Raw genomic sequence first — 24,706 nt, 5'->3', positions numbered from 1 at the left:
ATCTTCAAAGCTTCAGACTCACTGGTTTATTATATCCGTATCTTGTATGCATTACCACTCATAGAGTCTACTTGTACAATAAAAGCTCAGTGGAGTCTGTGCCATGATGGCAATCAGTATGCGATTATATCAGATAATAATACATGGTACCACAGTACTGAATGATTATCATGTAAATACCATAGATTTCTTAATTATTAGCATATATTATAACCCTTTCTAAAAAAATTGCAACTATAAAGATGTCAATCCAAAAACAGGCGTTTGTTTACAACCAAAAATAAAAACATATTCCAGAAAACCACAAGGAGGAGCTAAATCCCACAGAAAACTTCCCAATGCTTCTTTTCCATTATGCACGTCTGATAGCTAAGCATTTACGTCATGAATGTATGTGGGCAGATATGAAACACTGAAGATTTGTACAAAATAGGCCATGTTTTGTCACACGAAATTAATGGAAATCTAGTGGTAAATGTGTGAAAAGTTACAGCACACTAAATATTAGGAAACTTTGATTCATCCTAAAGTCTTTCAAATTCTGATATGACTCAGGAAAGGTTAAGGTTACAGAGCTGGACATTTTTCTTAAAGGGCAACACCGAGTATGTTAGTGGTGTTATGTTGCCCTTGTGCAGGTAATGTTTCACGACACACCTTCAGTCACGTGTCTATACACAGATAAGGGAAGCTGAGCTTACTTCACAAGGGACAATAGCTCTGAAAGCTCAATATCATACCTTGCATGCTATTAAATGGCAAGTTCACATTATAATGTCAACATTACACTTTTTTCATTTATAATATTTAATTGACTTTGCCAGATACAAATACATTATAAGCTGTGATTGATAAATGTCTTAAAAACCATACTAAATTGAATTGAATATTTATATTGTCAAAATTAATAATACATCCTAGATCCTACAAATACGTACTGGTTTATTAAAAGTTTATCTTAAGCTAAAATCAACCTTGGAAAGGTGGGTACACTCAATTTTATATATAAAAGCACATTATAGGAGTCTGTTGTTATTTGAATAACTTTACGCCAATTGTGGCAGCCGTGACAGAATTTTTAAGAGATATTTCACCCAAAAATTACAATTCTAACATAATTTACTCATGCTCCCCCCATACTGTACAATGTCTGTCAATCACCTAGACTTCTCTTTTGTGTTTCACAGAAATGAGGAAGTCATACAGAATTAGACTTCATAGACATGAGGGTCTGTAAATGATGACAGAACTTTTTTTGGTTGAGTGATCCCTTTAAGACACGTATTTCTGTTTTGTTTTTTTGTTGTTTGTTTGTTTATTATGTAAAAAAAGTCTTCATACAGTATGCGTCTTTCACAACTTTCATAACTTCTTTGTTGGGAAGCGGTTTGACTAAATCTCATGAGACCTGCCCTGCTCATATTTGACCTCAAAATCACAAGAAAAAAGGTGTTTTATTTATTTTACAGTGTCCTTGTTACACATATACTGACTATAGCAGTGTTATTCAAAGGGTTTGTCTTAAAACATATTTTAAAAAAACACAGACATTAAAACAAACATTAAAAACTTGATTTTCACCACAGTGCATCAGCATAGATAAACTCAGCATGTTTTGATTCCACTTTATATTAAGAGTGTCCTTGTTACATTTTAATTATGCATTTAAGCATAATTAAATTGTGCATGATTAAATAATTACATTTAAGCATTATGCATGTACTGAGTAATATTAAACAATAACATTAGTATAAGGGTTTGGTTTAGGGTTAGTTGCAAGTCATTATGCATCATTTGTTATTACTATAGTAAGTACATGTAATATGTTGTATAACAAAGACACTAAAATAAAGTGTTTCCATAACTTTTTTTTCTTTTAGTACATTGATTTTTAGTGGCATAAAAATGGTATTGTCATCCATAACCATTACTATGGCTGTTTGTTTTTCATTTTATTTTTGTCTTCAAATGGCTCTTTCTCAGCTCTACTCTGCACAGAATAGAAGGTAGCGCAGGGTGCACACACACACACATACACTCCAGGCTTGTGGTCACCAACTGACAGATGCACAGCCATACTCGCAGACACAAACACACACAGTTTAATGTGAGGTGTTGGAGTGGAAAAGGAATGACTGTTTTAACATCTGACAGTTGGCCAAGATCTAAAAGATGTGTATTTTTAATAAAAGTAGTCAAAAATATATGACTACTTTTGTGTAATATATATATATATATATATATATATATATATATATATATATATATATACAGTATATATATATATATATATATATATATATATGAAGAGTTCAGATGCAAAAGCCTCTAAGTGCCATTTGAAATTTTCTTCTAGAATGATCATTTTTATCAAGCTTGTATATTTAAGTTCAGTGATTTCACTTAAATGGCAATGATAATTACCTATTAATTGTTATTTAAGTGAAATTACTGAACTTAAATATACAAGTTTGATAAAAATCATCATTAAAAAAGAAAATTTCAAATGGCATTTAGAGGCTTTTGCATCTGAACTCTTCATATATATATATACACATACACACACATATTTTTAATGTTTTTGAAAGAAGTCTCATATGCTCATCAAGCCTGCATCGATTTGATCAAATATATATATATATATATATATATATATATATATATATAACCTATAATATTGTGAAATATTATTGTAATGTAAAATAATGGTTGTCTATTTTTAAAAGTATTTCTGTGATGCAAAGCTGAATTTTCATCAGCAATTACTCCAGTCTTCAGTGTCACATGATCCTTCAGAAATCGTTCTTATATGCTGATTTGATGCTCTGTTATTATCAATGTTGGAAACACAGTTGTGCTGCTTAATATTTTTTGGAACCTGTGATACTTTTTTTCAGGATGCATTAATTAATAAAAAGTTGTATTGCATGTATTATTTTACAATGTTAAACATATATGTGCATAATAAGTGCATTGCATCACATCATTAAAGGGATAGTTTACCAAAAAATTTAAATTCGGTCAACGTTTACTCACCCCCATGCCGTTTCAAACCCATCAGACTCATGTTCGTCTCCGGAAAAACGAATTAAGATCTTTTCCTTATTTCTGTTCCTCCATTGACAGTCCACACAACTACCACTTTGACGCTTCAAAAAAGTTCATAAAGATTTCTAAACCTAGTAAAACTAATCCATATGAATCGAGCGTTTACGTGTTACGCAGCACGTCTGAGCTTCAGCCAGAACCAATGAGGTTTGTTCTCACGCATGTTCTGTTGAGCTTCACTGATCAATGTTTATATGTGAATAAAAGCCTAAATTCAATCTGTTCATCATATAAAGTGATTGTTTGGACTAAACCACCCAATTCATATAGTTTTATGATATCTTTAGGAACTTTTTTAAAGTGTCAAAGCGCATGGATGATCAATAGAGGGACAGAAATCTCTCAGATTTCATTAAAAATATCTTCATTTGTGTTTCAAAGATGACAACGTCATGACAATAAAGGTATTCAAAAACCAAAAAAAAGGCTTACGGGTTTGGAACGACATGAGGGCGAGTAATGACAGAATTTTGATTTTTGGATAAACTATCCGTTTAATTTAATTGTTAGCAGTATAGTTAAAGACACTTAATATAAAGTGAGACCAAAAACTTTGCTAATGTTAATGTTACAAAATGCTACAAAATGTTAATAACTGTATAAATGCATTATCACAGTCTGTAAAAAAGAGCCTAAATAATTTCTGTGCTAAATAAACAACATCGATTTACAGAAGAGGACTAGGGCCAAGCAATAATAAAAAAATAAAACCATCTCGAGATTAAATTCATTAAAATGCGAAATTAAACTTGTACAAAATTAAAACGATACAATCTTGAGAATAAACTCATTAAATTGAGTATAAAGTCGTGTTTCGAGAAAAACCTGGTTACATTTTGAGAAAAAAGTTGAAATACAATCTTAAGAATAAACTCATTAAATTTCGAGAATAAAGTCGTGTTTCGAGAAAAACCTGGTTACATTTTGAGAAAAAAGTTGAAATACAATCTTGAGAATAAACTCATTGCATTTCAAGAATAAAGTCGTTGTGTTTCGAGAAAATAAGTCGAAATAATCGCGAGAATAAACTCATCGACTTTTATTCTTGAGTTTATTCTCAGGATTTGTATTTTTATTCTCAAATTTAGTTTAATTTTGCATTATAAAGACTTTAATTTCGAGATGGTTTTATTTTTTTCATTATTGCTTGGCCCTAATCCTCTTCTGTATTAATTTCATTACTATAACTGAGTTGAATCATCTTTTTTTTCTCCCAAATTCTGAAATGCAAATGTGAGCTGAATTACAAAATTTAATCTTTTTTCGCCACTGAATCAACAGGACTGCATGTTTTTATGATAACATCATCAACCAAACAGCCTACAGGAAGAAACATTCATTACGGTTTATAAGACAGTGTTTATGTACAGGTAGAGCCTGCCAGTACTGTGTGTGTGTGTGTGTGTGTACTCACGGTGTGTGGCAGAAAGTGGTTTCTCATCCTCTTCCTCAGTTTCGGCCCCTGAACACCATTCATCGCCACTGTACGGCTGCTTTCTCTCCAGCACACACCGGCGTTTGCTGCGCATCACGCCCTCTACTGGACACCATTGAGAAAAACACATAAGGCTTCAAATAAACAATTACGTGTTTATTTATGACAATACGGTTTCTATCCACACTGCTATAAGCAGACATCCACAAACTGCCTGAAAAAGCACATTTAAACTGATAGGATTGTCACATACTCCAGACACAACGCACTCCAGAAATGTTTTGGCATTTGAGAGGTATGAGAGGACACAAGGCCTCCAAAGCCTTGAAACATCCCCTAACCTTGAATACCAGACAGACACGGTGAGGGTGAAAAAGGGGAGAGAGAGTGAAAACGAGAGGAAGAAAGCACAGAGCGTTAGGTTGTGGTGTTGGCGGCGGCCAGAGATAAAGAGCTGACCTTTTCTGCATCCTCTTTTGTTCCCAGCAGACATCAGTTTACGTAAATGAGTGAGTCAGCTCTCTTTCTCTCTCTCTGGTCTACTTTCTCTTTAATCATTGGTCCTTTCCAGGTGTGGCAGTGGAGTGGACTGAAGTGGCTGAATTGTATTTCATTTGAATGTTTGCTTTTCTACTGGGTGAACAATAATAACAGAGAAAGAGAGAGAGGAAATACCCCTGAAACACAGCTGGATAGTGATGGGAAGGATCTCACCACACCATTTCTGAATCTCTCCACTCTTTCTTCACAGCCCAGGGTAACAGTTAACTATACTATACTTGAACTAAAACTAGAACCAAGCACTCCCTCATATTTTGACCGATAAAATCCATGACTTCCATGAATCCATGCAAAAAAAATTATTATATGTTTGAAGCATTTTTATTTGAATATTTTACATGACTATTATGTTATTTATATTTTATGTTATTAAAATATCTAAAATACTGGAAATAAATCTAATATATGATTATTTTAAATAAATAATAAATAAATCATTTAAATTAATTACATTTGTAAAACATATTTTAATATATTGTTAATATTAATATTAATTAATAATATATTTAATAATACATATTAAAATATTAAATATTATATTTATATATATTAAATAATATTGAATAATTTTAAACATTAAATATTTATTAAATATATTTATTAAATATTATTTATATTTTAAATGTTATTTCAATATTTTATATGATTTAATATATATATATATATATATTCATATTATTTTACACATTTCAGTAAAATTTAATTTTAATCAAAACACTAATAGAAATTAAAATTATTTTTTATTAAAAACTATAAATTATTCTTTTTAATTATTTTAATATTTTTAAAATATTATTATTTATATTTTAAATGTTATTTCATTTTTTTAATTATTTAAAAAAAATCTAATATATTCATATTATTTTACACATTTCTGTAAAATTACATTTTTAATCAAAACACTAATAGAAATTAAAATGAATTTTTCAAAACTATAAATTATTCTTTTTAATTATTTTAATATTTTTAAAATATTACTAATTATATTTTAAATGTTATTTAAATGTTTTATATTATTTAAAAACAATTCTTATATTCATATTATTTTACACATTTCAGTAAAAATACATAGTTAATCAAAACACTAATTGAAATTAAAATGAATTTTTATTCTTTTTAATTATTTTAATATTTTTTAAATATTATTATTTTTATTTTAAATGTTATTTCAATATTTTATATTATTTAAAAAAAGTTCAAATATATTCATATTATTTTACACATTTCAGTATAATTACATTTTTAATCAAAACACTAATTGAAATTAAAATTCTATTTTCAAAACAATAAATTATTATTGATATTTTTAATATTTATTATTCACATTTTAAATGTTATTAAAATATTTAATATTTTTAAAAAATGTCAAACATATTATTTAAAAACATTTCAGTCAAATAAAATGTTTAAATCAAAACACTAATTAAAATAATAATAATAATAAATGATTTTTTCAACCTATGAGAACCCCATCTACCTTTCATGTGCTTATAAAGCCAAACAGGTGTGAGTTTTGTGTGAAAGCGTGAGAGTGTGTATTCACACACAAAGGAGCTTCAGTGCTGTTACAGGAAGCCCAGATGACTCAGTTTCTCAAAATCACACTATTGGTCCGTTATTTCCCCTGATCTCTCTCTCTAATACACACACAACATACACAAAGCACTGGGCAAATGGAAATAAAATAAGAATCGCACAATGAAGCAAACAAAAAGAAACGGCGTGCTCACACACACACACACACACACACACACACACAGTGAAAAGAAAAACACGCCTCCGCAATCCAGGAAGAGAAGACCTGTTATTGCTTTTCATATTGGGCAGAAACTGTTTGTGTGATTCTCACATGACCTGTCAGAAACAAGCTTTGTTCGGATTTTACCCCAAATAAATAAATACATACGTATATTTTCCATAGATTTTATGCATTTTTATGACAATTGAGCACATTCTCGTTTGCTTTCAAACTTTTAAATCTACAGTAGCACGCTGTCAGGTTTATGCCCTGTCATAGACGGGTTTATTGACAATTATGTGGCATAAAAACAGGTTAACATGAAATGACATTGTACAACATCTTAGCAGAAGTGGCATTCATAAGTGTTACTATGGCAACCAGAAGTAGAAACACACCAGCATCCAATCAGTACAGCAACTGCTGACATGCAGCGACAGAGTCACTGGTGTGAGATTCCTATTGGTCAATTTTCATTTTGGTGAATGATTCCTTTCAGGGTGGTTTTCACAGATTACAATAATGATAAGTTGAGGATAATGTGTGCTTAATTGTCAAAAAAGTGTTATTTCTTTATGCAAAAATGTATTTCATATCTTCTACTTTGGCTTTGGTGTGAAATATGACCTGGAAAGTTTTTTTTTTTTTTTTTTTTTTTTGTCAAAATCACCAAACCACATTAGGGAACTGTGTGTGTGTGCTAGGGAACCTGTTGTCATTCAGGAACTTGTTGCGTAGAGTCTCCCTCCCCCTCAGTCTCTTCACCCCGCTCTATTCTACTTCCTGTGTGTGTGTGTGTGTGTGCAGTGTGTCTCTCTACCCCCACTTAATTAGAGAGTGACACACAACAGGACGACCAAAAGGAAAACACAAGCACATGTGTGCACATGCATTGCGCGTTGTTTCAGGAGCATAACATCTTGCATGATACAAACATATTTTAACACACACACACTCAGAAAGGTCAGGACATTTTGGGGTGGCTGAAAACAAGCAGTTTCATCTTTACTGTGTTTCCAGTTAAAAGGGGAATTCCAGAAGTATGGCCTTTTTATGTTGTTGATTGAGAGATACAGTGATGCATACAAATTTGTAAAATGAATATGTGTAGTGTTGAATTTGGTTGTGCATGATCTATTGATTATCATATATGCTATGTGTACACAGAAGTGTGTTTGTAATATGCTAGTCTGACTTCTAATAATGAGCATAACAAGTCTGGTCCACTTTACAGCATGTTCTGGCCATTTAGACACAGAACAACTTAAACCAGAATATACTAACAATTTTCAAACTTTTTGATCCCAAGGACCATAGTATGATGATCCATTTGTGAGAGATCTCCTTCCTAAAATAGGAGGCTGTGTAAATATAGTAAGCATTTCATTATAATGCAATCTCTCTCTTTTTACATCAAATATCACATATCAATATTAACAAATTGAATTTTGTGAGCAAAACTAAGGTGGAAAAGGTTAAAGTTTTCACATATGTACGTCAAAATAAAACAAAATAAAACAAGCTATCTTTAATTTTCCTTTAAAGGGATCCTTCACCTCTGGAAAGATGAATGTGTATATAAAATGGGAAGAAATTATTTTTGAATTTGCAGCTTTCTAGACTGAGAAAAGCCAGAAATTGTATTTTTGGCTTATGTGGATGAAAGACAACAACTCCCAGAATGCACTTGCTTCACTGCCCTATTAGGCCACCCCTACCGGTAACAGAGCGCAGAAGTTAAACAACAAGTCTAGGCTACTAGTGAGTCTCCGTGTTGAGTCTGCCCAGGATTTCGAGATCGCCCGAGATGTCCGGGATTCGGCTTTTGCGTCCTACAGTCGCCATTCATTATGTTTACTGTGGCGAGCGGGACGAGTGAGGGCCGCGGGAGAACGGCGCGAGGCCGGTGGCGTGATTACCAATGAGCGACACCTGTGAGACGCACCGGTCTCGTATCTCTCACGGAGGAGCGGGAATTTTCTTAGCAATGTTGAAACGCACATCAACTGATCACTCGTTTAGCGTTCATGTAAACACTACATTCAGATTCACCAATCGGATTCAATTCAGTTAGATCAAAGCAAAAGCTGCGCATGTAAACAATGAATGGCGACTGCAGAAAGCAAAAGCTGAATCCCGGACATCGACGGCAGGACATGTCCGGAAAAAAAGAGGATGGTCTCCCCTAAAGTTACTACTCCGCTTTCTCCACAGAACAAGGGCCTGTTAGCTTAGCTTCCAAAAAAAGATGGCTGACACTATGTGTTCATTCTGTGAGTGAGATCGCCCTCTATGGGCGGGTTGAAAACATGCGGGACAGACCTACTACTGACTACTGACTACCTACTACTGACTGTCGTCCAAAAAACCCTGAGATGACACAAAATGACGATTTTTACGTCATCGGATGATTTTTTCCAGACAAAAAATACATAAATCTTTCATCTCAGGGGGATATGAGGGGGGAAAGCGTGGTAATTCGAAAATACTACAGGTTTTCTACTAATACAAAGCTTAATGCTAAATCCTGAATATCCCTTTAATTCAAATCTCTGATATATATGTAGATACAGTATACATGTATACATATATTCAATGTTTCAGGCTGTAATCTGGAAATCTAGGGAAAATATACAGGTGTATACAGCCAAATCCAGTGATTAGTTATTTGTTTCTCAGGTGGCTTTAGAAAACTAACAGATATTACATAAAGTAAAGCTAGTCAGTCATGAGGTTTATTATGTTTTGATAAACCTCATGGCATTTTGTTCAACGGATTGTGGGCGGCTGGTGAAAATTCGGATGAGAGTTTCATTACGCCTACCTTTGGCATCTGGCTCCAAAACAGGGGTGAGTGACTCTCTTTGGTCTCCTGTGTCCATGGAGACGCTCCTTTCCCTCTTTGCCTTGGTCTTCATCATCCCACCAATGCCACCACCGGATTGGTTGAGGCTCTTCAGAGTAGGGTTGCCAGGAGAAATCTGGTTGGATTTGACTCCATGGCTTCCAGTCCCACTGCCCTTTGACCCTTGGTTGCCAGCAGGTCCTTGCTGCTGTACTTGGTTTACATTGGGGAGCTGTGATTGGGCCCCACTTGTCACTTGCTTGCCATGATTGGATAATTTATTTTCAGAGTGCATTTGATTGGCTGGTGATGGAGAGGAAACGGAGGGGGTTGGGTTGCAGCAATTCGTCGTGTCTGTCAGTCAGTGAGACTGCAAACAGACCGCTAAAGCAAGAAAGAGAAAGATGAAAGAGTGTAAGAGTCCGTAAATATATTTCTAAATATGCAAACGTTCATTGCGATTTCAAAATAAAAGTTTAAACCATCACTCGGAATTTGCATGTTTTGAAGTCCATTACTCTTGTTCAAGAATTTACAGTGGCTGTAGTATTTCTATCGTAAAGAAGTATTAAAAAGTAAGTAAACATTTGAATTAAATGTTGTTTGGCCAATTTAAAAAAAGAATTGATCTGCTGTGAAGTGTAACAACACACGGCCATTGGCGCCGTGTGTTGTCTGTCTATCATAGCAACGAAACGTCTCAAAGGAAAAAAACGCTACGCTGACAAAATGCGTTTCAGCGTTTTCAGCTGGCTAAAAAACGCATTGGTGGACACACGGCTTAAGTGTGTTTAGTGCAGACACAGTGTCAGGGCATTGATGGCAGAGGATGCTGCGGGTTTGATTTACGCACCTCATTTGGATGAAGGTCCAACAATCAAGCTCATTCCGACGTCTCCTCACTGCACGCACACTGATCTGTAACACACACACATCCAAGAGAGATTTAATTATGCTTTAAATGAACTCAATTATGATCTATTATGACACAGAAACACAAAAAGAAAATAATGAACCATTTTAGCATACTAACTGGAGAAAAATGAAAAAGCTTTGAAAGAGAGGCTTTTGGAGAGGTGTAACTGTCCCTTTAAGAAGGGGGCTGTAAATGATGTTTGGATACTCTGATGCCCAGAAGTGAGTTTCTTGTTTAATTTGCTCCACCCACAGTGAGCAGAAACCACAAAAACTCCCCACCTTCAATAATAATATCCAGACTGTCTCATTTTTCAACAAACAATTCTTATCCTCGCTTTCTCTCCTTTTTTTTCTCATTTCCCACTCCCTTTCTTTCTTTCTTTGCAAATCTAGAAAATATTAAAACACCTTGTGAAAACGTAAACAGCAATATTTATATCTTTCGTTAAATTGAATGTGCAATAAATGTGTACATATTTACATAGATCCTAAATATCCTAAAGATCATCTATATGCTGATTTCCTCTGAAAAGGTAAACCTTGTATTGTAAGTATATGCAAATAATGCACAGTATTTCACTTCTGAAAATGAACTGATGAGTCATCTTGCACTCAGGGGCGTGTCCATTTTTGTCCAATAAAATGCTCTCAAGTCTGGCAAATGACTAGCAAAAGTAAACAGTCCCCAAAGACAAAAGACTATTTAAAAAAATGCATTAAGACATGAAAAGAAAAACATTCATGTGCAAAATCAAATTTGACTATTCTTTTATTTTTTTACAGTGTTGCAGTGCATTATAAATTATTTATTTAAATGATTTTTTTATTCATATGCCCACGTAATCTTTAATCAAATATGCTAACCCTTGTTCCCATCATGACATACACTACCAGTTAGAGCCAGACCGATATATTGGCAGGCCGATATTAGGCATTTTCTAAAATATCGGTATCGGCAGTTATAATGGCAGATAAATTAATATTTCAAAAATAAAATAAAAACAGACGAATCACGCGCCACACATCCTGAACATTTAGACATAGAGAAAAAAAATCAAACGTATTTTTACACGTGTGTGAAATCCAACGACGCCAAGTGTGTGTTGCAGACTGTCGTTCTGTAATGGATTTAGATTAGAATCGCTAAATAGTAGGTTTTAGAAGGCAGGCAGCAACTGAAGATTGAAAATGGTTTGATGTAGCTTGATGGAAAGAATTTAAAAAGTGCAGGTAAAGGGATAAGCAAGCTGACACTGTAATTATAAGGTAGCTTATAAGGCAATGTAGGGACTAATTATTATTTTATTTATCAGAACTTTAATATATTTTGATGTTCCTCTGTTCTGTTGTGACAATAGAAACAAGTTTCTTTTTAAAATGCATTATCATATTATTTTAGTTAAAACTCAAATACCTACAAATAACTAATGTTAGGGAAATCTGTTAATATTTTGTTGCACGTTTTTGAAATAAAAAAATAATAATAAAATCGGCCGATATATCGGATTTTAAAACCAACAAATATCGGTATCGGCCTTCAAAATCCTTTATCGGTCGGGCTCTACTACCAGTAAACAGTTTTAATAGTTTTAAAAGAAGTCTCTTCTGCTCACCAAAACTGCATTCATTTGATTAAAAAAAAAAAAAAAAAACAGTAATATTGTGAAATATTATTCCAATTTAAAATAGCTGTTTACTATGTGAATATATTGTAAAGTGTTAGCCTGGTTAAAATCAGACTATTCTCAGTTGTAACTGAGTTATGGTCTGGCAAAGTGTCATAGACAAATCATTTTGATTGGATGAAATCAACGGACGTCGCGGATAGACCTAAAACCAATCAAAGCGATGAAAGAGATGACGTATGCAGAGCGGGTGTTGTTCTTTGCTCAGTTTTTAACAAAAAGAAAACGTTCAAATCGCTTAAAACAGACGCGATAGCTGATTCGAACAAGTGATGTTCGTCAGCGACATCCAGTAATGTAGGCTACAAAATCTGCTTCAAAATCCCAGCACTGTCGTCATCGTGTAAACCCCGCCCCAACGTTTCTGATTGGTGCCGCGATTTCTGCAGACTGGAAATGGGCTTGAAAGAGCTCTTTGCCAGACTAACTTTCAGAGCAAATCTAAATTTGCCGTAAGTTGTCTGGGTTTTCCCAGGCTAGTAAAGTGTAATTTATTCCTGTGATCAAAGCTGAATTTTCAGCATCGTTACACCAGTCTTCAGTGTCACATGATCCTTCAGAAATCACTCTAATATGCTGATTTGATGCTGAAAAAAACATTTTCTCGTTATTATTAATGTTGATAACAGTTATTTACATTTTTCATTTCAGGATTCTTTGATGAATAGAAAGTTCAAAAGAACAGCATTTATCTGAAATAGAAAGCTTGTGTAACATTAAAAACTATCGTTCAAAAGTTTGGGGTCCGCAATAATTTTAATTTTATTTTTTGGGGGAAAGAAAAGAATTAAATACTTTTATTCATCACGGATGAATTAAATTCATCAAAAGTTACAGTAAAGACATTTATAATGTTACAAAAAGATTATATTTTAAATAAATGCTGTTCTTTTTAACTTTCTATTCATCAAAGAATCCTGAAAAAAATTGTACACAACTGTTTTCAACCTTGATAATAATAATAAATGTTTTTCAGCATCAAATCAGCATATTAGAATGATTTCTGAAGAATCATGCGACACTGAAGACTGGAGTAATGATGCTGAAATTCAGCTTTGACATCACAAGAATAAATTTCAATTATTTTAAATTGTCATAGTATTTCACAATATTACTATTTGTGTGTGTGTGTGTGAGTGTGTTGTTGTATTTTTACTCAAATAAATTGGGGAGCAAAATAGACTTCATTTAAAAACATTACAAATCTTACCGATCCTGAACTTTTGAACGGCAGTGTATGTCTCCACGGAGGGTGGTGTTATACAGTATATCCCCACAATTGACTGCAAACTGCCATTCAGACCTGCCTCCATTTAGTTATCAATGCCCAACTTCCCACCATCCAATCAGTTCCTGGAGGACGAAATCAAATCGCGCCCTACGTTTTTTCAATCCAGAAGCCGTGTCAAAATAGAGAAAATCTAAACTTCCGTTTCACGTCGACTTTAAGATATATTTACAGAGGAAAAACGGGAGTTAAAACAAACTGACCACATTCCAAGAGTTACTATAGACCCGGAACAAATACACGCGTAAAAACACATACACACGTCTCAAGGCTCTCAGCACAGCTGCCAGGGCTGAAATGTGTGAAGGATCGGGTTTCTCTCATGTGAATGAAGAGAAACTGCACACAATCCCATCAGCCACCTGCCTGTGTCCATAACCTGCAGACCTGTCCTGCATGTGTCTGTGTTGAGGGAGTTCCCAGGTCTGTCATGTCGAACGTGTAGGAGAGAGGCATGCGGTACATGTCGTACACAGGTCTGAACAGGACGCCCTGAAACCTATTGAACAAAACACACCAGCGTTCATGGAAATGAGCTTATTTTCCAGATTCTAAAAGCTAATAGGGCCGCACCATTTGGAGATAAAAACGTATCTAGGTTTGCTGTGCTTGTTAGTACGCTGCACAATTCGGGCAACATTTTGTGGTTGTACTGTACATAAATAAGGATAATAAAAAATAAATAATTTCATACATTAAACTCTCAAACTTTTATTTTGCTTCTCTTTTGGTGATTACCAGTTTGGGAAGATGGTTGGGTGTGAAAAAGTTGCGTTCCCAAATGCACATTAAAGTGGCCTCAACTCAGAGTCGATGCAGAGATGGGGTTCACGTGGAGCAGCATTTACTAAAAACCGAGCCATTCAGGTGTTGTACAAACCGCAATTTCGGTATATTTTGATTAATCAATCGTGCAGCCATAAAACCTAGCATTTTAAATTGTACTTAGCCACTTAACTGTCACCGTCCCACAGGTGGGACGTTTGCCACTATATTTTTAAAACAATAATATCTTAGTAAATACCTTAAATAATATTGACAAACTATATATCATTTGAAAGCTTACAATCTCTAGTTTCCATATTTGGTGACTGATTTTCAAAATATATTACAGAGGAGCCATAATTTATCAATATAAAACAAGAATATTTTCATACTCATAAGGCGTGTTCAGACCTTTATTTTAAAATAGCAGTAAACATGAAAAATCATGAAAAAATGGTAGATACCTCAGTTTGTTTTCATGCCAAAAGTTCAAAAGATAGAATCCATTCAATTATTTTGGAAAAAAAAGGTCTGAAAAGTTTAAAATATCAAGAAAAAAATAATAAATTCACCATTTGTGACGTGGCAGCTAGCTATGACTTACATGCGTGTTCTTTGTATGTTTCTTAGAGGTTCAATTCATATCAAAATCTGCCAAACTTCCTATGCTACTCCTGAATAGGATCTCTACTTCAGAAATTGTATGAAAATTGTGGAAATAATGGTTCATATCACTCAAAACACGAATGGAAATGCAGGCGCCCTTATATGGGGAGTAATGGAGTCTGATTGTGCCCTAGTGAAAAAGTTTGGTACTGCGCTCAAACAAAATCTTACTGAAAGCTCATTTTTTGAGATATCAACCTAAAATTTGAAACACAACTTGTTCAGATTTTTGGCTTTGATCTTTCTGCCATTTTAGAGTAGCCCAGGTTTTGAAAATATATATTTTATGTAAAATATGAATAATTAATATTTTTACATTGTACATTTCCATAAACTCAAACTTCTATAACTTTTTTTCTGTTTCACTTTCTTAATTTATTTCACTTCTACAAAAATCTGCCAAATGTCTTCTTTAAAACAAGACCAATCATATGTCTATATTCCAAAGCATTCTTGAATTACAACCATTTAAGTTCAAAATGTGCATTTTCATGTCTATTCAAAAAAGGGGGGGTGACAGTTAACAGGTTAAAAACTAAATTCTAAAATGTACTCGTAAGCAGGAATTATTATAGAGACACAACACTCGTATTATAGAGATGCATCGATCACCCGACCATGGACCGAATCAGACGATTTTCCACATGCGCGAGCCATTTGTTGCCGATTAAATAGTGCTTGTACTGTATTGCGTATAATTTTACTAATCCCACAGGTTTCGCACTCACACCAAAAGCGCGCGCACCACCAATCTATATAAGTGGTCCATACATAAAGCCGCCTCTCAAACAGCTGGTGAGTCGCAAGTACCACAATGAGTGGGCTGGGCAACGATTAATCGCGATTAATCGCATCCAAAATAAAAGTTTGTGTTTACATAATATATGTGTGTGTAGTGTGTATAATTATTTTGTGTATATAAATGCACACACATGCATCTATATATTTAAGAAATAATGTGTTATTAATATTTCAAATATTTATATTTATATTAGTGCTGTCAAACGATTAAAAAATTGAATCGCGATTAATCGCATTAATGTCATAGTTAACTCGCGATTCATTTTATTTACATATGGCTACTGCGTTCTGTGTTATTTTATTTACATATGGGCTACTGTGTCTTCTATATACACACTAGGGGTTTCACAACTACTGATTTTTGCTAGTCGACTAGTTTTGCATAACAGTCGACGACTAGTCGACTAGTCGTTAAATGGTTTATTCTAGGGGTGTGCGACAACACGAATAGTAAATGTCTCCACGATCTGCTTTTGAAGAAATATGGTAGTAGTAGTATCGTGTTACAGTGCATTCAGTTCTGGCGTCTCTCAACTGTACAACGCGACGTAGCCTACACATCACACGTTAAGGAATAGGTACGGGACACTGCAATTCACAAAAGTTCATTGTTTGCATAAGCCTTGCCGGTTAAACATTTAATTCACGCGCTGTTCTAACGTGCGCTTTCCTGAGCGCGCGGCATATCCCCGACGCTCACAGGCATTGCCTGTCAAACAGCGCCTGAATACTGGACTAAGTTATCTTTCAAGTCTTATTATGCTAATACTGTTAAATACACACAATTTTTACATAAACAGAATTGGTTATGTCTAGGGGTGTAACGGTACATGTATTCGTATTGAACCGTTTCGGTTCGAAGCTTCCGGTTCGGTACGCATACAAACCGAACGGTTGTTTGGACCATTTTTCCTGCCGGCAAAATTCATTCTGACGCGGCCAACACAACGTTGCGCAACATCAAATGGCAAGCGTAATGAAAGCAGAACGAAACTGCGCTACTCGTTATGTGCTTCACGGATCGTTTATCAGTTCGGACCAGCAACATCTGTGCAGCGCGAGCTGATCTCGATCAAGCAACACTGTTACTACACAGCGCTAAGAGATCCGGTAAAGAAAACATTTGAATTCGCCAGTGAGGTAATAACATCGCTGCGAGATCTAGTGAGATGCATTCACATTTCTCCGTTATTAACCGTAGATCTCTATTAGATCAAACAGCGCTGTCATGGAAACCAGGAGAAACATTGTGCCGTGAATGAACTAGTAATACTTTACGTCCACAGACCAGCAACATTCACCATGGATTTAATATAGTAACACTAACTGGAACCAGTTTGGCTGGAATGGTGAAATGCTTTCAAGTACTTCACACATCTTTTTCCAGCACTTCAAAATTCAAACATTTATCTAAATAAATATATATATATATATATAAATGTTATTTTTAATGTGATGACCAAAACATTATTTGTTCATCTTTCAAAGATGACCCCCATTTATAAACCTGAAAGTTTCAAGATCTAGGAAAACTCACACTTATTTAAAAATATTTTTTCTTTAAACAAATAGGAAATTTCTCTGGCATTTCTTTCTTTTTGCTGTATCGAAAACGTACCGAACCGTGACTTGAAAACCGAGGTACGTACCGAACCGTGATTTTTGTGAACCGTTACACCCCTACTAAAGTGCACCCTCCCCATATAGAAAGTGAAAGCAAACATTTGAGAGAAAATCTGGTGCTAATATGCGTCTATATTAAACACGTCGCGTGCTGGTCTAAAAGCGAGAGTAGTACTCGTATTTTCCGCACTATAAAGCGCACTTAAAAGCCTTTAATTTTCTCAATCCGGCCTTTTCTCAAACTTTATAATCCGGAGCACATTATATATGGATCAATTGCTCGCGCTCGTGTCCATCTTATGCCCGCTTTGTCACACGGCCAGTTCAACCTCGTATAAAATATCTCCCGCTCACGAGCGCTCTCTCTAACACACACACGAACAGACACTGCTGTCAGCAGGCTGCGAATGTAAGTTACGTGCCCGCCCCGCGCGCTCACGCTTAAATAAACGCCTCACCTCCGACGCCGCGCACTCGCTGCATTCCCTTTAGCACATCTAGTGGATGCATAATGCAAACCCAGTCAAACGTTTGAAAAATGTTCTAAAATAGGTCATTGAAGGTGCGCCTTATAGTGCTTATAGTATATAGTACTGCCGCTTGTATTTAAAGGGATAGTTAACAAAAAATATATATCTATATATATGTCATCATTTTGTTTCCGACTAGTCGACTAAGGCCAACAGCGCCAACTAGTGGTTGTGACAGTCGACTAGTCGACTAGTCGACTAGTTGATGAAACCCCTAATACACACACATACATTATGTAAACACAAACTTTTATTTTGTATGCGATTAATCGTTGCCCAGCCCTACTTCACTTAAACGGTCAAATAAACACAAAATTAGGTCAAAATGACCATCTTGCCAAGTAATCCGTTAAAGATAATGTATTTTGTGTAACAGTATACTGGATCCGTGCGGCTCTTAAAGTGACAGCAGTCTAATAATCCTGCTGCTGATTCCTGATTCATGTTAATCAAAGATCAAAATACAAAGAAAATCGCTCTCTGCTCTTGATTGAATAACTTTTGTAACATTAATTGTACGCATTAATCCGTTTCATTTTTACAATGATGACTATACAGTGTTATTTACAAGAATATCTGTAGTATTTCTTACCTGAATAATGAACACTAACCTACTGTTAGACCCACATGAAAAATATCTCTCTCTTTTCTATTGCATTTATATGTTATGTTGTTTGCGATTTGTTTATTTGTTCTTATTTTATTACCGACCTTTTACTTGTGTTTTTTTTTTTATGAAAATATTTTTTTTGTTTGTATAGGCTATGCTGTCAATTATAGTTATATTAGAATGAATATAATAATCGTCAAAATCGGTATCAGCAGGTCACATTTACAAAAGAAAAAACGGAAATCGGAATCAGCCAAGACCATTGCAATTGATGCATCTCTAACGTATTACACACAGGCACACAAACTCTTCCAGTCGGTGTGTATGTGATGCTAACGGGGTCCCACACACATTTCCATCCCAGAGGCATTCAAGCTATTGACCTCAAAAACAAATGAAACATTATCGGTCCCTCTCACACCCCCTCACTAACACACCTCTGCCCCTCTCGCTGCCTCCAACACACTCTGTCTCTTCAACGGGAAACTTTCTTTTTCCACTAACTGCTGTTCACAAACACCCTCTCCTTCCTCCATTGAGAGTTCTTCCTCTCGCTCTCAAATGATGCGCTTTTCCCCTTTCTCTTTAAGGTCAGGTGTGTCATTTCTGTGCCACAGCGGCACCAAATGGATATGTGAAAATAGTTAGATTTCAACACTTTCTGAATTATGTATTCTGCTGCTTTAAAAGCTAAAGCGCTTTAAATTCAGCTGGATTCTGATTGGTTGTCATTGTTTTTAATATTCATCAGCTGGTAAAAATCATTCTGAAAGTGATTCCAATGATATTTCTCGTTATAGTTGTAGTCTAGACTTCATTTTCCTCAAAGAATTAGAATGATTATTAAAACGTAATAGTAAAACAGTAGTAATTTGTTATGCTGCTTCTGAGATTGTTACACTTGTGTGGTTGTTAGGGTGCTTCGAATGTTTTTATGCATTGTTTTGAGGTTATAAGGTGTTTGAAATGGATTGTATGTATTGTTGTGCTGTTGCTAAGTTGCTCCGAGTGTTTTTACACATGTTGTGTGGTTGCTAAGGTGCTCTGGCCGGTTCTATATACTGTATTTATGTGTGTAGCAGTCAGTTTGTTGTTGTTGTATTTTAATCTCACCCCAAATACAGTCAGTGTTTAGGAATTAATCAGAAAATGGCTTACTGTCATTGCTGCACAAAAAAAAAAACTGTAAAATAGGTAACAAGTATTCTATAAAATAAAATAAAATAAAATAAACACACTTTACCATTAAATTATTGTTTCAGAGGCGTTAGCTCACAACCTGCTGGACTGGACATCACTTAGTCATTAACTAAAACACACAGTGTTCATTACTCATTGACTGTAAGAGGAAATTCTCTCATGATAATGTATCGCAACACCTGTTGTGCTCATCTTCTAGTCTGGACAGGTCATGTTGACTGCACTAACTAAAATCGTTAAAATTAGTGATTGACCGTTTTTTTAATGGCTGATGCCAATGCCAGTATCTAAAGAGAAAGGTAGCAAGCTAGCTGACATAGTCCCTAGTAAAAAAGTAGTACTTTTTTTTACAGCCTATACTTTAAAATAATATACATAAGTGCAACGTTTTCACACACTTTAGTGCGTTTTAATTGCAATTAAATGAAAATTTATCATTTTTAAAATTGATACTAAAATGTAAAATTGGAATTATATGCAATAAGCTGAACTTTAGAGAACTTGTTTTTTAACCCACTTACTGTAAGTAGCCTAGTCAGTTTAAAATACATTAACCTTAATTGTAATATTAAAGCTGCAGTCTGTAGTTTTTCCTCTCCGTCGCCATCTCTGTTCGAAATCTGCAATTGCAGTTGTTCACAGAATTATCAATTTTACGTGGGTTGTGTCTCGGCAAGGCAGCTTTAAATAATATTAAATAACACGCTATAGCTAAAATTATATGAAAGTACTTTAAATTAGCTTAAGTATGTTAGTCAGCACAACAATATTATTAAAACATAATGATTTGAAATATGCTTTAAAGTAAATAGTTTAATTTGACAATAATATTACAAAGTGCAGAAGTGTACTTAAAGGAACACTCCAACTTTTTGGGACTTTAGCCTATTCACCTTATCCCCCAGAGTTAGATAAGTCCATACATACCTTTTTCATCTCCGTGCGTGCTGTAAGTCTGTTTGACGCACCCACCGCTAGCCTAGCTTAGCACAAAGACTGGATGTGAATGGTTGCAGCTTTCATACTAATCCAAATGAGTGACAAAATAACGCAAACATTTTCCTATTTACATGTTGTGGTTTGTATAGTCACAGAGTGTGCAAATATCAAGGCAGACATCTTTTAACCGTATAAATACTATATTTCCTGAAGGCGAAGCACTGCTACTTGAGCAGAGTGATAACCATCACCTCAGACGCACCGTGACGAGGAGCAGAGAGTTCGCTCAGTGTTTGGGTAACAGAGTCAGCAATTACTAACGTTAGATAGAAAAGCATAGTTTATCATGGGTGTTTGCTTTATTGTATGAGCTGTGACAATAAACAGGGGAGACCAGGTAATACAGTGTTTCATTGATTTCCAACCAAAAACGCACCCAGATTTATAAATATCACATGAATAAATAATTATTATTACAGGAATCAATATATTTTAAATGCAATTTATTAGCTGAACCAAATGTATTCAACAGTATATAATATACAGTATAATTGCATTACTATAGGATAGAATACGGGGAAAGTAATAGCACAAATTGTTTTTGCACAATGAACTCACAGCCTATCGTACCCTTTTGGACGCTCAAGTTCGTTATTTCCATGGGTATTTCAAATTTAGGCTACTAGGCGCGCCGCGCGCAGGGTGCAAGTTCAACGCGGTGAACGGGCTCGTTTTTTTTCCAAGCGCGTCCGCACCGCATCAAGATAAAAACATATTCATACCCTAATCATATAATAGTGTCACTAACGTTACATTAGCTCTGGCTAATGGCACTGTTACAGTAGGTCATCTAAAAACATAACGGAACACTTACCTCAGCCGCAGGTGATCCACTTGTCCTGTCTGTGCTATCGATGGGATGGCCGTATCCTTCAGCACATTATGGTCCGTGTGGCAAATTCCATTTTTTCATAATAATCGTCCTCATTGAAATGTACCGAGCAAACATAATGTCCCTTGATAATCTATTTAGGTGTGTTTGGATAAATATCCAGAGTAAGTTAGCCATTTCTTCATCCAGTCAGCGTTTTTAGTTGGAATTCTGTGAAACATGGTATTACCTCCCCTGTTTACTGTCGCAGCTATTTACAATAGAGCGAACCTACGCTTTTACTATTTATAAATTGCTGACTCTTTTACCCAAACACTGAGCGAACTCTCCGCTCCTCACCACGGCGTGTCTCAGGTGATGCGGTTATTACTCCGCCAAAGTAGCAGTGCTTCGCCTTCAGAGAATAGTTCCCAGGTTTTATACAGTTAAAAGATGTCTGTGTCTCATTTGACTTTGTTATTTGTACATTCTGTGACTATACAAATCACAACATGTAAATAGGAAAACGTTTGCGTTATTTTGCCACTCATTTGGATTAGTATGAAAGCTGCAACCATTCACATCCAGTCTTTGTGCTAAGCTAGGCTAGCGGTGGGTGCGTCAAACAGACTTATAGCACGCACGGAAATGAAAAAGGTATGTATGGACTTATCTAACTCTGCGGGGTAAGGTGAATAGGCTAAAGTCCCAAAAAGTCGGAGTGTTCCTTTAAAGGAATCACCCAAAGTTCACCTAAAAATGAAACTTTCATCATAAAAGTAATCCATACGACTCCACTGTATTAATAAATGCATTCTGAAGCAAAGCAATGGGTTTTTGTCAGAAAAATATATCCACATTTACAAACTTTTTAAACTATAATCACTTGCAACAGCCATACGCACGCAGAGGAGAGTCGAGATCCGGCAGAAGGGTGACCTCTGACCCTACCCTGTTCTCTTATATCGAAACCCTCCCAATTTTTTCTTAAAAACGTATTATTTTTGACTTCTGTTTCATGACCAGCGTTTTGTTTTGCTCTATCTTCTGTGCTTCCACATTCATCAATTCTTATCTAAGCTTAAACTACGCCTACATCATACGTCGGGTCAGAGGTCACCCACTCGTGAACGTGCATACACCAGTAGCCGGAAGCCAGTGCATGTTTATTAAGTTTTAATTATGGATATTTTTCTTACTAAAACCCATCGCTTCACTTCAGAAGGATTTATTAATACACTGGAGTCGAATATTATTTTTATGATGAATGGATGCTTTCATTCAATCCCATTACAAAGCTGAGAAGAGGCAGAATATTATTTAATATAACTCCAATTGTGTTCGGCTGAATAAAGAAAGTCATACACACCGAGGATGGCTTGAAAGTGAGTAAATGGATGATTTTAATTTTGGGGTGAACTTCCTTTAAAGTGTGTTTAGAAACTCGTTCAGTATTATTATATTATCTTCAAGTAAAGTTTTTAAAAAAATGCACTTTTAAGATTTGAAGTTCACTACGAGTGCACATTCCATACAATTAAGCACATTTTTCACACAGGGAAGGGCTGTCAATCAAATAATTCATCTCACACAGACTAAAGGCTGCAAAACTTGAGGTGGGAGTGTGTGTTTTCTAGACGTGGGTGCAGAAGGTCATGTGCTGTGCGTACGTGCGTGCATCACGTATTATGCATATGTCTTTTCATCTATTATAATTTATATGTTCATTTGCTGAATTTTTACTGATGTTGTGTGAGAAAAACACAAATTCTCACGGGATTAAAATCACAAAGTACGTCTGTGAAAATTGATTTAACGACCCCATGGAAAACCAGTGCCATCCAAATAGGGCCAAATTGGTCTCTTATTCCTACATTAAAGATCCCATCAAAACAGAGTATTGATGATTTTTGTTCAATCAAAAGCTCTGTAAAACGAGAATGCCCCTCCCCCGATACCACCCGTGACAGCAACTATTTAACCAAATGTCCCACCTAAACTTCCTGTGTAAAAAGTTGCGTTACATTTGTCTTAGTTTGTGTGCATTTAAGCATGAAGTCTTTAAAGCAGCAAATGCACACCTCCTAAACCAATGAACAGTTTGTGTGAGATTTGAGAGAGATGTGGGAGAGAGCATAAGACAGAGAGAGAAAAACAGAGAACATCTTAAGAGAATGACCCAGAGAACCCTGTGAAAAGCGTGATTTTTCTTCTCAAAACTCAGCTATTACCGCTTGCCACTTTGATCCCATTTACACAGTCCAGGACAAAACAGAAAGAGGATGATATGAGAAAACAAGAGCTTGTCTCTAGCAAATGGCATTTGGATTGAGAACATGAAACTGACGTCAGCCAAAGAAACTTTCCAGAGATTCAAGTTTTGTTTGACAGAAACAAAATGAACATCTGAGATGATTGGGGAGGGTGCTGATATCATGAGGGGACCACCAGCATATAAAGCCCAGATTACACACAAGACAGATTCAGAAAGGACATGTCCAAGTGTGTGTGTGTGTGTAATGAGAAAAATTAGTACATTACACAACTAGCAAATCACCAAACAAATAACTGCAAAAAAAAAAAAAAAAAAAAAACATCTCTCAAACTCTCCCATCTGCTCTACAAATGTGCAACAAATGGGGAAATATTCTGCCAAGAGCCAAATAACAGCAAAAACAAAGTGAATGGACAAGCAAGGCCATTAAGTAGAGTTTGTTACATTGAACGTGTAGTTTGTCGCACTAATTAAATGATAAAGACATTGATAGCCAATCAGAATCCACCAAACTTTAAAGAGTAATTATCTGTTGGTGTGGAGGCGGGCCTTTAAAGGTGCAGTAAGGTATTTCTGAGAAACGCTGTTGAAAGTGGACCGGACTGAGCAACAATATTTAGCCAATGTAGCCAGTAAGCAGTAAGGGGCGTATACACTTTAATAGGGGGGAGGTGGCTGTGTTGCATAGTGGGTTTGTGAATTTGGGGGGGGAGCTATTAAGATAGGGGTGTGTTTGTTTTGGTGATTTTAAATGTCAACAGCGTTTTTCAGAAATCACTTACTGCAGCTATGTGTTAACCTTTCTTGCCACACTTGTACAATTGTGTTATGAAGAAAATGTAATAACA

General features: G+C 35.3%; 1 protein-coding gene across 4 annotated transcripts in view; it reads right to left on the bottom strand.

The window, feature by feature from the left end:
- bcl9l (bcl9 like) overlaps window positions 1–24,706 on the bottom strand; it is a 57,856-nt gene that overhangs the window by 5,758 nt on the left and 27,392 nt on the right. For 3 of the 4 annotated variants that reach the window (XM_039647523.2, XM_039647526.2, XM_039647524.2), the window contains exons 2-4: window positions 10,541–10,605; window positions 9,667–10,071; window positions 4,523–4,648 (exon numbers count right to left, since the gene is read on the bottom strand). In XM_039647523.2, coding sequence (XP_039503457.2) covers window positions 4,523–4,648; window positions 9,667–9,982 — 442 coding nt within the window. In that variant the 5' untranslated portion in view covers window positions 9,983–10,071; window positions 10,541–10,605. The remainder of the gene's footprint in view (window positions 1–4,522; window positions 4,649–9,666; window positions 10,072–10,540; window positions 10,606–24,706) is intronic. The other variant, XM_039647525.2, reaches the window with a different exon arrangement.

This window comes from Pimephales promelas, chromosome 10 (assembly GCF_988280905.1).
Source record: "Pimephales promelas chromosome 10, fPimPro1.hap1.1, whole genome shotgun sequence".
NCBI lineage: Eukaryota > Metazoa > Chordata > Actinopteri > Cypriniformes > Leuciscidae > Pimephales > Pimephales promelas.
The sequence above is the reverse complement of the archived record's forward strand: the minus strand, read 5'-3'. Positions and strand labels throughout refer to the sequence as shown.